General features: G+C 49.4%; 1 protein-coding gene across 5 annotated transcripts in view; it reads right to left on the reverse strand.

The window, feature by feature from the left end:
* The window catches only part of SULF2 (sulfatase 2), a 124,893-nt gene that overhangs the window by 72,126 nt on the left and 37,676 nt on the right, over positions 1 to 15,091 (reverse strand). For all 5 annotated transcript variants that reach the window (XM_065922134.1, XM_065922132.1, XM_065922135.1 and 2 more), the window contains exon 3: positions 2,197 to 2,436. In XM_065922134.1, the coding sequence (XP_065778206.1) occupies positions 2,197 to 2,436 (240 nt within the window). The remainder of the gene's footprint in view (positions 1 to 2,196; positions 2,437 to 15,091) is intronic.

Genomic DNA, 15,091 nt, shown 5'->3' on the forward strand with positions numbered 1-15,091 from the left:
AAAACATAATCTGAAAATTTATATGGAACCACAGAAGACCTCAAAGAGTCAAAGCAATTTTGAGAAATAAGAATGCAGTTGGAGCATCATGTTCCCTGATTTCAAACCGTATCACAAAGCAACAGTGATCAAAACAGTATGGTGTTGGCATAAAAACACACATAGATCAATGAAATAGATTAGAAAGTCCATAAATAAATCCATGCATATATGGTTGGTTAATTTATACCAAAGGAGCCCAGAATATATGATGGGGGAAAGGGCAGTCTCTTTAATAAATGGAACTGGGAAAACTGGACAGCCACACATGAAAGAATTAAACTGAACTGTTATCTTTCACCATAGGCAAAGATGGACTCAAAATGGGTTAAAGACTTGGAACATATGATGTGAAATCATCATTTGATATGGGTCTTGGTGATGATTTTTTTTTTATTTGACATCAAAGGCAATAAAAACAGAAGGAAATAAGTGGGAAGACAGCAAACACAGCAGAGGAACATTCTGCACAACAGAATGAAAAGACAATCTACCAAACAAGAGAAAATATTTGCAGATCATTACATCTGATAAGGAGTTAACATCCAAAATACATAAAAACTCATGTAGCTCAATAGAAAAAACTAAAACGATCCAATTAAAAAGGGAGCAACAGATCCGAATAGACATTTTTTCCAAGGAAGATATACAGATGGTCAACAGGTACATCTAAATCCACATCATTAATCATCAGGGACACATAAATCAAAACCACAATGAGATATCACCTCACATATGTGAGAATGTGCTGTGGGCCACGCTGCTTCAGTCGTGTCCCACTCTTTGTAAGCCTGACTGTAGCCCGCCAGGCTCCTCTGTTTCAGGCAGATTCTCCACGCAAGAATACTGGAGTGGGTTGCCATGCCCTCCTCCAGGGAATCTTCCCGACCCAGGGATCGAATCTGCACCTCTTATGTCTCCTGCATTGGCAGGTGGGTTCTTCACCACTAGCGCCACCTGGGAAGCCTTCCTGTTAGAATACCAGTTATCAAAAAGGCAAAGAATAAGTGCTGGAGAGGATTTGGAGGAAAGGGAACCCTTGTTCATTGTGGGAATGTTAATTGGTATGGCCATTATGGAAAACAGTTTGGAGGCTCCTCAAAAATTAAAAATAAAACTACCACATGATCCAGCAATTCCACCTCCTGAGTATCTATCCAAACAAAATGAAAACACAAACTTGAAAGCTACCTGTATCCCATGTTCGTTGCAACATTTACAGCCGCCAAGCTATGGAAACAACCTAAGTGTCTTCAATGGACGTATGAATGAACAAAATGGCGATATCCATTCCTCTCTGTCACTCCCACCCAAACGAGTCCTTTGTCGCTTGAGCACAACTTCCTGGGGTTACGACACCGGAGTCACAATATCTGATTTCACAACTGCCTTGGCTCCTTACTCGAGGTGGGGAGTGCTTGTTTATTTTTCTAAATTAAAGCAAATTAAATCGAGTTTGGAGGATTTTGCAATGTTGCTGGAGGTAAGCCACTGTAACTGTGCCTTTGCTTCAGGCAACCAGCCTGGCAGGTGTCTCCAGAACCCACCAAAGTACCTCATGCAAGATAAGGAGACAGAAAGTCTCACTCACTCTTCACCTAGGATGCAGCACTGTGGGCACCCACGGCAGACGGGATGGAGCACCCTGGGCAGTGCAGACGGTCAAGGGTGGACGAACACTGCGCTGCCATCTGCAGAGCGGCCACAGTCCCCACGCACGGGCCTCTCCATCCTCCACGCCAATTTTAATCCCCGTGCCCCACCCCAGTTCTTCTGGAAGCCTGTTCCATGCTGATGGCCTTAAGTCAATGAAGTAGTCCCCAGCGGCTTAAATGACACAATTCACACAGAACTCACGCTCCTGCTCGTCCACGGCCTCTGTACTATATTTCAAACTTTAAAGCGGCTCACTTAAAAAAAACAAAACAAAACTCAAATTCCGTTGAAAAGGTCACTTTCAAGCCCTTCTACGAGCAAATAAATCTGTTTCTCTAACGCATTTAGAAGGCAAGGCATAGCTTCTAAATTAAAGTTGCTGGGACCCCCGCCCCGCAGCACGGGACCGCAGGGGAAAAGGCGGCGATCCGAGGCAGGGCGCTGGGTACCACTTGGGCGGGTCCCGTCTGCGCACGCGCCCACCCCGGCAGCCGGGCTCACCTGTCCGGTAGCCGGTGCTGTTGAGATAGACGGCAAAGGTGCGGCTCTCGTGCTGTGCCTGCCAGGAGGGCGAGGAGCAGTTTTCATTGTTGGTGTAGGTGTTGTGGTTGTGGACGTACTTCCCGGTGAGGATGGAGGAGCGCGAGGGGCAGCACATGGGCGTGGTCACGAAGGCGTTGATGAAGTGCGCCCCGCCCTGCTCCATGATGCGCCGCGTCTTGTTCATCACCTGCATGGAACCTGCAACCAGAGTGAGGAGGTGAGACGCGGGCCGGCCGACCTCCAGCGCGTGCGCCCCCGTCGGGCACCGCACAGTTAGAGACGCGCACGGAGGCGCCCTGAGTAGGGTGGCACCCCCACCCCTCAGGAGGGGAGTGCATTTTGGAAACCTCCAGGGGCTGACTGGTGGGCACTCTTGGCATTTGTGGGCAGCAGCTTGCAACACTTCCCTGGTGGCTCAGACGGTAAAGCGTCCGCTTACAATGTGGGAGACACGGGTTCGATCCCTGGGTCGGGAAGATCCCCTGGAGAAGGAAATGGCAACCCACTCCGGTACTTTTGCCTGGAGAATTCTATGGATGGAGGAGCCTGCTAGGCTACAATCCATGGGGTCACAAAGAGTTGGACACGTCTGAGCAACTTTACTTTCACTTTTTTTTCACTTTCAGACCTCTGTGCAATGAGGAAGTACTCTGCCAGTCCCCAGTTCCACTAGGCATTCATAGGAGTGGTTAGGTAAAACCCTGTTCATAAGTTATCTGAGTCTAGTAAAGAACTTTGTCTTGCATATAAACAGAACATCTTTTTTTTTTTTGCAGGGTATTAATATACACTGGGTTTTTTTTTTTGGAAAGCAACCACTGTGTAAACAGAGAGAAGATTATACCTTGTTTCATTTGGAACTTTCCCAAGAACTGTTCCCTCTTAATGAAATCTGATCATGCCAACCTGGCAACCCCAGCCCGCCTTCTCACTGAATACATCTTGTCTCTGCTGAAACACTCTGTGTCAGTCACGACCCGTGGTGGCTGCCTTTGTCCACCTGGTTCTTCCAGCTTGGAACCCACTTCCCACCTCCCCGCACGTCTCACCCGTCATTGCAGCCGCACCTCCCTGGGATCGCTGTGGCTTCTGAGTCCCTTGAGCTCTTATTACACATGTGTTACTAGGGCTTCTCAATAAACTAGGAATGGTGATTTCATTCACGCCTGTTCTCGTTTCTCAGTGAAGCTGTGAGCAGAGTAAGGTGCAGGGAGGCAAGGAGTTTGGAAACCCTACTGCGCGCCAGTGCCTGCAGGCCGTCCGCTCTCCCGAGGGCTCCAGCCGTGCAGAGCCTGCGCCTTGCTCGGTGCCGAGTCCCCAGTGCCCCACAGCGTGCGACACACAGCGGGTGCTCAATACACATGTGAAGAGGAATGGATGTGTAATTGCACACCCGGCCGGCACCCAGACACATAGGAGGTTTCATGGAAATCCTTTTTCTCTTCCTTCTACAGCCATCTGCAGTTTTTTTTCTTTTCCTTGCAGTACTTAGGGTCTATAGTGGGTTAAATGATGCCTCCCCCAAATATATATGTTCCTGTCCTATGTCCAGGCTCCTGTGAATGGGACCTAATTTAGACAAAGGGTCTCTGCAGAGGTACTAAAACACCTTGAGCTGAGATTGGTTAGGATGTGGGACCTAAATCCAAGGACAAGCGTCCTTCCAAGAGACAGAAGGAAGAAGGCACATAGACACGGAGGGAAGGCCATGTGAAGATGGAGGAGAGATCGGAGGGAGGCACGTAGATCCCTCCGAGGAACTCCTCGGGCCTCCAGGAGCTGGGTGAGCAGAGAAGGATTCACCCCTAGGGCCTCTGGAGGGATCACAGCCCTGCCAGCACTGTGATTGCAGACTTCTGTCTCCACAGCTGTGAGGCGGTAAATTTCTGTTGTTTTAAGCCAGCCAGTTTGTGCAATTTGTTAGGACAGCAACAGGAAACCATCCAGGGTCTACCCGGTGTCTGATTCTTGCTGGGGAGCCAACCACCCCCCGAGACCTGAAAACAGCACATCAGACCCACCTCGGCACTCTGTCCCCAAAGACGGAAAAGGAGATTTACATGGGTCTTCGGCCCATTTTTCCGCCAAACAGGGAAGGAAGCAGCTAGCGCTTTCCCAGGGAAAACACAGATCACGTCCGTTCACTGCTGCAAACCATCCGGTAGCTTCCCTTCACACTCAGAAGAAAATACCAGTTCTCTACTGGGGGTCTAAGACCCGTCTAGATCGGCCTTCCCTGCCAACCCACCTCCACGTTTCTTTGACTTCATCTATTCTGTATATTCGGAGAAGGCAATGGCACCCCACTCCAGTACTCTTGCCTGGAAAATCCCATGGATGGAGGAGCCTGGTAGGCTGCAGTCCGTGGGGTCGCTAAGAGTCGGATATGACTGAGCGACTTCACTTTCACTTTTCACTTTCACATACTGGAGAAGGAAATGGCAACCCACTCCAGTGTTCTTGCCTGGGGAATCCCAGGGATGGGGGAGCCTGGTGGGCTGACGTCTATGGGGTCGCAGAGTCGGACATGACTGAAGTGACTTAGCAGTAGCATTCTGTATATCCTTGCCACTGACTTCCAAAAGTAGGAAGTCAAGAGATACCCGGAGTAACAGGCAACTTTGGCCTTGAAGTACAGAATGAAGCAGGGCAAAGGCTAACAGAGTTTTGCAAAGACAATGCACTGGTGACAGCAATCACCCTCTTCCAACAACACAAGAGAAGACTCTACACATGGACATCACCAGATGGTGAATACTGAAATCAGATTGATTATATTCTTTGCAGCCAAAGATGGAGAAGCTCTATACACTCAGCAAAAACAAGACCGGGAGCTGACTGTGGCTCAGACCACGGACTCCTTATTGTCAAATTCAGACTTAAATTGAAGAAAGCAGGGAAAACCTCTAGACCATTCAGGTATGACCTAAATCAAATCCCTTATGATTATACAGTGGAAGTGACAAATAGATTCAAGGGATTAGATCTGATAGAGAGTGCCTGAAGAACTATGGACAGAGGTTCATGACATTGTACAGGAGGCAGTGATCAAGACCATGCCCAAGAAAAAGAAATGCAAAAATGCTAAATGGTTGTCTGAGGAGGTCTTACAAATAGCTGAGAAAAGAAGAGGAGCTAAAGGCAAAGGAGAAAAGGAAAAATATTCCCATTTGAATGCAGAGTTCCAAAGAATAGCAAGGAAAGATAAGAAAACCTTCCTCAGTGATCAATGCAAAGAAATAGAGGAAAACAATAGAATGGGAAAGACTAGAGATCTCTTCAAGAAAGTTAGATACCAAGGGAACATTTCATGCAAAGATGGGCACAATAAAGGACAGAAATGGTATGGACCTAACAGAAGCAGAAGATATTAAGAAGAGGTGGCAGGAATACACAAAAGAACTATACAAAAAGATCTTAATAATCCAGATAACTACAATGGTGTGATCACTCAACTAGAGCCAGACATCCTGGAATGTGAAGTCAAGTGGGCCTTAGGAAGCATCACTGTGAACAAAGCTAGTAGAGGTGATGGAATTCCAGTTGAGCTATTTCGAATCCTAAAAGATGATGCTGTGAAAGTTCTGTACTCGATATGTGAGCAAATCTGGAAAACTCAGCAGTGGCCACAGGACTGGAAAAGGTCATTTTCATTCCAATCCCAAAGAAAGGCAATGCCAAAGAATGCTCCAACTACTGCACAATTGCACTCATCTCACATGCTAGCAAAGTAATGCTCAAAATTCTTCAAATCAGGCTTCAATAGTATGTGAACTGTGAAGTTCCAAATGTCCAAGCTGGATTTAGTAAAGGCAGAGGAACCAGAGATCAAATTGCCAACATCCATTGGATCATTGAAAAAGCAAGAGAGCTCTTAAAAAACATCTATTTCTGCTTTATTGACTACGCCAAAACCTTTGACTGTGTGGATCACAATAAACTGTGGAAAATTCTTCAAGAGATGGGTATACCAGACCACCTGACCTGCCTCCTGAGAAATCTGTATGCAGGTCAAGAAGCAACAGTTAGAACTGGACATGAAACAACAGGCTGGTTCCAACTTGGGAGAGGAGTCCGTCAAGGCTGTATATTGTCATCCTGCTTATTTAACTTATATGCAGAGTATATCATGAGAAATGCTGGGCTGGAGGAAGCACAAGCTGGAACCAAACTGCCAAGAGAAATATCAATAACCTCAGATATGCAGATGACACCACCCTTATGGCAGAAAGTGAAGAAGAACTAAAGAGCCTCTTGATGAAAGTGAAAGAGGAGAGTTAAAAAGTTGGCTTAAAACTCAACATTCAGAAAACTAAGATCATGGCATGTGGTCTCATCACTTCATGGAAAACAGATGGAGAAACAATGGAAATAGTGACAGACTTTATTTTCTTGGACTCTAAAATCACTGCAGATGGTGACTGCAGCCATGAAATTAAAAGATGTTTGCTCCTTGGAAGGAAAGCTATGACCAACCTAGACAGCATATTAAACAGCAGAGACATTACTTTGCCAACAAAGGTCCATCTAGTCAAAGCTATGGTTTTTCCAGTAGTCATGTATGGATGTGAGTTGGACTATAAAGAAAGGTGAATGTCGAAGACCTGAAGCTTTTGAACTGTGGTGTTGGAGAAGACTCTTAGACTGCAAGGAGATCCAACCAATCCATCCTAGAGGAAATCAGTCCTGAATATTCATTGGAAGGACTGATGCTGAAGCTGAAACTCCAATATTTTGGCAACCTGATGCAAAGAACTGACTCATTGGAAAAGACCCTGATGCTGGGAAAGATTGAAGGCAGGAGAAGGGGACGACAGAGGATGAGATGGTTGGATGGCATCACTGACTCGATGGATATGATGAGTTTGAGCAAGCTCCGGGAGTTGGTGATGGACAGAGAGGCCTGGCGTGCTACAGTCATGGGGTTGCAAAGAGTCAGACATGACTGAGCGACTGAACTGAACTGAACTTCCCTGTCCCTTGCTCACTTGACTACACGAGCTTCCTCTTTGTTTCTCAGGGGCTCCAAGCTCACCCCTGCCCCAGGATCCTTGCACTTGCTCTCTCCCTTCTGCTGAGGAGTGCCTCTCTGAGATTTTGCTTTGCTGGCCTGTCCGATTATTCGGATCTCAATAGTCACTTACTCAACAAGTCCTGGCCGAGCACCCCATCTGGAGGAGCTCCCTGCTTACTTGCTATCACAGCTGTGTAGGTTTCTTCTTAGCATTTCTCTCCTTCTGAAATGGTTTCCTTTACAACTGCCCTTATTTGTAATCAGCCTCTGCTTTTGGACTGAGAGTCCTGAATGATCCAGGGTGCTGTCCGCCCCCTACCCCCAGGAATATATAATTGATGCCCTGTAATATCTCACTGAACAACTGAAGGGAACAGAGCAGAGCCTGCCCTCTTGAGCCCAGCGCTGAAGCAGTTTTGTAAGAGATGCCCACCTGGAACCAGGTGTGTTTCCTGAGCCTCTCGGCTAAGGTCACCCCGATGGGCAAAGAACTGGCTTTGTGTCTGACCAGGAATCATCAGGCCCTGGAACTACGTGAGCATCTGTTGCCAAGGTCACGTGTCCTCCTGAGAAGTCCCCATGGGTCCCATCTGTAACTGGTGGCAATTAGAGAGTTTCTGCCAGGTGTGATGGCCTCACTGACTCAGCGGACACGAATCTGAGCAAACTCCGGGAGACAGTGAAGGACAGGGGAGGCTGGTGTGCTGCAGTCCATGGGATCGCAGAGAGTCAGACACGTCTGAGCCACTGACACCAGGTGTGAAGTCTCCCTCTGCAGGGGATGGAGGTGGTGGGTTTTTCCGAAGCTCCCCTCCACCAGCTTGTGCAAACTCGCCGGAACCTGCAGAGGGAGCAGGCCTCGGTTGCAGGGTCCAGCAGAGCCCTGGGCCTCACCAGCCTTGGGGTGCATCCTTCTAGCCTCCTCCAGGTTATTCATCAAACCTCCCATATCTGAGAGGCCGTCCTTGGCCCCACACTGAAACTGCTGCCCCTCTTTCCAGCACCCCCATGGCCCCTCCCTGCCTCACCTGGCCCCCTAACACTTGATGCCCTCAGACAGTTCACTTATTTGCATGTTGCCCGCTGCTCCACAGCGGAACAGCTCCGAGGGAGCAGGGATCTAGGCTTATTCTCCTTACTGTCATCTTCTCAAGCCCAGAACAGTGCCTGCCACAAAGCGACTGCTCAACAAACACCTGCTAAATTAACAACAACAAAAAAATCTCACTCTTTGTGTTTCCATATAACTCAGGAGCCCAAGTGGGTCTATGTTCATGATACGCATGTATGTGTTGTGTGTCGTAGATTTAAAAAAAATCTGACTTCGAATAGCAGCTAACAGACGATGTGCTCTGTGTCTGCCATGCTGCCCAGCACCTTCTATAGTCTGACACCAGCTCTGCCCCGCCACATTACTTGCCAGTCCCTGACGGCCCTGGTGTGGCAGCTCCTAATATAACCTAATTGTTGAGACAGCTCTAACTCGGCCCTGGGGTAGAGGGCGGTGCTGCACATCCCTAACAATCACGATTAACGTGGTGACTGCCGTCGGCGGACTCTGCTTTACGCACTGTGCCGGGCACACGGCTTGCACCGTGTTACTTAATCCTCCCAGCAAACCACTTAACATAAGAGGGAGCCGGGCGCAGGGAGTTGGGTGCCTGGTGAGAACTGCGGAGCCGGGGAAGCGGGCCGGGAGGACTTCAGCCCAGCGTGTTTGATGGTGGAGGTGGGGGTTTTGTGTCACATCCAGGAAGCGTGCAGTGGATACCAGGCAGGGGCGCTGATAAGGAACCCAGGAGGGGCACGGAGGTCCCTACATGCTTTGTAACCCTCAGCTTCAGTGAGGGTCAGAATCATCCCCGGGACTCTCGTTTGGGTCCCCACGTCACCCCGGATGTGACTTTACCTGACGCACCAGCAGGGACAGTGGTTTGGGGTCACGTCACCAAGTGCCAGGGACCCCAGTGTGGGAAACTGATTCCCACTCACTCCTTCTGATCAACTCCGGGAGAAAGTTCTCGGGTGGGTGCAGGGATGTGGTCACATCCTTAACATTCACACACTTCCTATTTCAAAGGGAAGAGATGAGGCCACCCCCTAGAAGCTCCGGGTGGACAGTTGTATTAGCTTAAACTTGATCGCGTGGTTTAACTTTCCTTCTACTTAGGGCACGTGATGCTAGCTTCTCATTTAGGGTAGTAGAATCCCGTTCTCAAAAAATAATTACAGCCGTTTCAAAAAACAGCAATACAAGTGGCACAGGGACACAGTGAAAATTGTGGGAGGGTAAGGGAACGGCTGGCGTTTGGCACAAGCCACAAATGTCTGCCCAGTGATGGGATTGCTAAGAGACACCTTGGGGGTCCCCTGAGGTCCTCCCCACCCCCCTAGTCTGTTGTTGTTCCATTGCTAAGTCATGTCTGACTCTTTGCGACCCCATGGATTCCTGCACACCAGTCTCCTCTGTCCTCCATTATCGTCCAGAGTTTGCTAAAACTCACATCCACTGAGTCGGTGATGCTATCTAACCATTTCATTCTCTGTCACCCCCTTCTCCTTTTACCTTCAATCTTTCCCAGCATCGGGGCCTTTTCCAATGAGTTGGCTTTTTGCATCAGGTGGCCAAAGCATTGGAGCTTCAGCAACAGTCCTTCCAATGAATATTCAGGACTGATCTCCTTTAGGATGGACTGGTTGGAGCTCCTTGCAGTCCAAGGGACTCTCAAGAGTCTTCTGCAGCACCACAGTTCAAAAGCATCAATTCTTCAGTGCTCAGCCTACTTTATGGACCAACTCTCCCATCCTCCAGTTACTCAGCCAATAATCGTGGCTTCTCCCTGGTCCCATCTTTCTGTTTCCACACCCAGTTCATCAGCAGAGCCTGCTGTTCTTTCTTAAAGGATACCCACACTCAAGAGTCTTGTCGCCTTCTCCCTAGGCAGGCGGTCATCCTCTTTCCTCTGAATTAGGTCCATTGCTTCCTACCTGGACTCTGGCCATTTATTTCCAGAGGAGTAGCCGCAGTGCCTCTACTCAGCATCACCCACAGCTCCCACTCACCCAGAGAACAAAGTCTGTGAGGTTGACTGCAGCCCCTGTGGGACCAGGCTCCCCATTCTTCCCTGCCCTTTGTGGTCCTCGCCTCTCCTTACGCTTGCCAACTTGTTCCCGCCCCAGAGCCTTTGCCCAGGCTGTTCTTCCTGCTGGGGATGCCTTTCCCCAGCAATCCCAGGGCCTGGGTCCTCACCCCTCCTTGTTTCTACTCAAAAGTTCTCCTCTTGGGGGGAGGGGATGATGTACACGTAGGGGATTAAGAGGTACAAACTATTAGGTATAAGATAAACTGCAAGGATATATTCTGCAGCACTGGGAATACAGCCAATATTTTATAATGAGTATAAATGGAGCATGACCTTTAAAAATTGTGAATCACTATACACTACACCTGTAACTTACAATATTGTATACTTCAATTTAAAAAAACAGTTCTCTTTTTTTGTGAGGCCTGCCCTGCTGACCACATCCACAATTTTACTCTCTTGTCTTCATTATTTCACATCCTCTTCCTTTTTATGTTTTACGTTTTCAACTCCGCATGTGTTGATCTAACACACTATATCTCAGGTTTGTCAACAAATTTGTTCGGGTTTTCCCATGTTGGTTTTGCCAGCATCGACTGGCAAACCTGAATTAACTTTTGGGGCCAACTCAACACTCTGGCACATTGACATCTTCATCTTGCTGGTCACCCGCTCTGCAGCCCTAGATGGCAGCATCACAAGAGCTGGGACCACTAACTATGCCCCACAGCCCTGAGGCCTGGAACAGTGCCTGGCACATAGTAGGCGTTCAATAAATATTTCTCGAAGGCATGAATCTAGGGCAGTCCAGGCAGAATCAAGCCTTTGCCTGCTCTTCCCAGACCACAAGGAAAAGAAGGAAGCGCCCGGTAATGAGGACTTGGCCTTGCTCGGGCTCTAGAGACTGCGGAAAGGACAAAGCTGGCCGCCCACCCGACCTCTCAGACCCTCCTGGAAAGCAGGGCTCTGCCGCCCGGTGAATAATTCACCTGCAGTCAGCAGCCCTGGATGCTGCGTTGGCAAAAGGCAAGCAGCCTGCAGTTCCTTATTTGTAATGGGCTCCAAACCAGGGTCACCACATGCCCCTCAAGTCACATGAGTGATGGTCTGCTCTTTCCAACAATTCCCCGCACGTGTCTGCTCGGGGTGCCCGCCCCGGCCCAAATAAGCCGACTGCAGGGAAGCCGTGTCAATCTGCTCTTAGAGCACAATCTAACGATGCCCTAAATGACAGCCGCATCTGGGTGTAAGCAGCACGACATGTTAAGCCTCCCCTCGGGAACAGTAACCTGCTTGATGAGAACAGCCACAGTGACGGGGCCCGATAAATCCACATCTGGAACGGGAAAGCATATGATCTAATCTCCCTGCCCGGCACAGCCCTCATGCAGATGGACAGCTCCGAGGGGGAGGGAAGGGGCTGGAAGACCAGGCCACACAGAAATAAAAAGGCCAGCCAACCAAAACTCCTGTCGTCCAACACACGCCTGGGGACACGCAGACAAAAACACAGCCGGCTTCCTTCCGTGATCACACCCTCCTCCCTTGCCAGGGTGAGGTCACTCTGACACCTTTCTCGGTGACTCCGATGGACGGGGGAGGCCCCCTCCCCACCCTGATGACTTAAATCTTGGTGCCCAAACCACGCACTTGCCAGAAGCATGGTGCTTCCCCCGCACCCTCATCTGCCCACTCCCTTTCCCACTGCTTGTTTTTTTTGGGAGGGGAGGGGTTGGGGACTCTCAGTGCACCACCTGGGCTATTATTTACTTGATTTGATATTTTTCTTTAGTGTGGCTTTAAAACCTTTGTTTTCAACCCAAGTGACAATGCAAAATTCTAGATTTGATGTGCGACTTAGATTTTTTTTCTGGAAGCATATCAAAAGAGGTTTGTAAGTAGTAAAAAAATCAATGTTTGTCAACCTGTCACATAAGATGATTTTGTGCATGACCTGTGTCATACATAGAAAGGCATTTGGGAAATGCTGATTTAATGTGCACTTCTAGAAGTCTGGGTCAGGGCAACCACCATCTCTGGGGACTCAGCAGGTGCTGGGGCTCTCAAGATTCAAAACATGACCTGATTTTGGCCATTCCCGGGACTTGGGTGGTTCATGTCCACTTTCTGTCCTAGAAGTCTATGTCAGCTGAGAGAAGACACACCCTACATGCCCCCTTCCCCAAGACAAAATTCCGGAGTCCCCAACCTGGGTGGCATAACAGAGGAGGCATTGGTTTAGATGGATAACTAAGAGATACGCTTTCTGATCTTTGTCTTCTTAAAATGAGAGGTAAATAGAGTCTGTGATGTTTGACCCTCCTTGGGAAAGTTGTGGGAGGTGGGACATGGTTAGCCAACCCAGGGTCTTGACTTAAATCAATGTTTAACCACTGCTGTTTCTTACCTAGACTATTGCAGAATTTTAATTGAGATAAATATATGCAAAGCCTTTAGTTCAATGCTTGGCATATAGAAAAGATCCAAAACATGTTAGCTTTTAAAAATGTAAATTACAGTAGCTCCCAACTATATATGGCGTAACACAGAGTTCACACACTGAGCGTCTCCGGACAGACTCTTGTCTGCATGTGTTGGATTTAGGTCTGCTCGGAAGTGGTTAAAAATCTGAATTAATTGCTAACTTTTGAGTTTTATTCAGGAGACTTCACATCAATCCGGATTTTAGGCTTAGCATGAAAATACACAGATCTGGCCTTGATGGGCACACAGGTGGGTGGGTCTGAGTAGCCAAGGCTGGTTTTAGAAGGGCCCCTCTGCAGTCTGCATGGCCCCCATCAGGCCCACTCCCCTCACCCACAGTCCTGGCCTGGCCCTGCTGCACTGGGTTTGCCCTTCTCCAGGGGATCTTCCCGACCCAGGGATCGAACCTGGGTCTCCTGCATCGCAGGTGGATTCTTTACCATCTGACCCTCAAGGGAAGCCCTTGCAACCCTTAGCTGGTTCTACTCCAACTGAACTGACCAGCTAAGTAAACTCGCAAAGTAACACTGTGGCCTGGAGACCCACAGAGAACGGGCTTTAAGAGGGTATAGAGGGGTGGTGGGTTTGAGCAAAAGCTGGCACAGAGCCTTGCCCTGGACAGGCTCTGGGTGGGGGGCTGTGAGCTCAGGCCACAGGTGGGGAAGCACGTGCGTCCTGTACCAGCCTCCAGCCGCTGGTGGCCGCCTGCCAGGCTGGAATTTAAGTGACAGCCCTCGACTGGCCCTCAGCTGGCCCGTGAGTGTCCCTGGAATCCCCACAATGTCACTGGCTTAGACTGTGAGCCGCCAGCTCGTGGCAACACCTGCTGAATGGCCACATCGGGCTGGGCCCCATCAGCCCGAGGGCCCCAGAAGCGCTCTGTCCCCAGCAGCGGGACGAGGGGAAGGCCTGGGAAACTAACGGCAGCAAGCAGAGGCCGCCTCTGGCCCAGGGACTCCACTGTCTCCCGAGCAGTTACATTTGATCTCCTCCTCCTGTTGGAGCGTCCTCACTGCTTTCAGTTGACAACAACTGCGGTGCCTGCAACTCAATCCAGAAAAATCCGCTGGATTCCTGGGACCCGCTTTTCAGACGAGGTTTCCTCATGGTGGTGGCAGAGGAGGAACCATTCCTGACCCTCGGCGATTACAAAATAAAGTTAAATATTATTGTTGAGTTTAGCGATAAAAATCCAAGGCTTAAAACTGGTTCTTAACCCCAAAATCAGTTAAAGCAGATGTTCAAGAGGCAGTAATGGAATTTCGTTAATGAACACTAGACTGAAAAAAATGAGAAAGATCATGCAGTGTGTTTTTTTCTCCTGCAAACCAGAGCCAGCAGAAGCTTCTGGGAAGAAATTCCAACCCAGGCTTTCTCAATGGAGGGGAGGTGCCCTGGGGCAGGGCAGGTCATGGGTATAACAATGGTGCCCAGCAATGACTGGTCATTTCCGCTCCGAGGAACTCCACCCAGAAACGTCCCTCTTACTAATAATTTGCCAACTCGCTGCCCCTGCCAGAGGCCATTGCCTCAATGAGGCAGCCTCTCCAAGATATTCTGCCCATTTTTCAGGGTGGGCCACAGAGTCACTCACCCAGCCACCATCCTGGTGGGTGATGTTGGCAAAGCAGCTGACGTCTGTCCCAAGTCTGAAAACCCATCCCTCCTCCCCTAGCCTCCCATCTCGGTAAAAGGCACCACCATCTGCCCAAGAGCTCAGCTAAAAACCTCAGTCATCCCTGATTCTCCTTCCCTCCCCTCCCACTTGTACTCCATCAACAAGGCGTGCTGACCATCAAAACAAAACTTGCTCATTTACCCCCTTCCCTTCTGCAGCACCCCCAATCACCTCCCACCGGGACAACTGGTCTATCAGATTGTGTTCCTGTCCCCCACTTCTTCTCCACCGGCAGCCAGAGCCACTGAAAGCATGAGTCATGCGTGCTTGACCTGCTCAGAACATTGCAGTCACTTTCCATTGGCCCGAGAATAAAATCCGGACCTTCCTCCATCCCTTCTCTGCCCTCCCCCGTACCCTTCTCTCCCTCCCTCCCCAGGTCCTGCTGCCCGCCTCAGAGTTCTCAGCAGTTCCTCCCTGCCTGGGGTGTTTCTCCCCCAGGTTTCCCTGTGAGTATCTCCTTCTCAAGGTACCCGTCACATAACCACACATCCACTGCGGGGGTTGCTGTCCCTTCCTGGGACCCCTGTTCCTGATCTCTGGTGTGGCCGAGACCCCAGGTTGTCCGCCAACGTGTTTCCCCTTCTTTCTTAT

The sequence above is a fragment of the Muntiacus reevesi genome, chromosome 2 (assembly GCF_963930625.1).
Source record: "Muntiacus reevesi chromosome 2, mMunRee1.1, whole genome shotgun sequence".
Taxonomy (NCBI): Eukaryota; Metazoa; Chordata; class Mammalia; order Artiodactyla; family Cervidae; genus Muntiacus; species Muntiacus reevesi.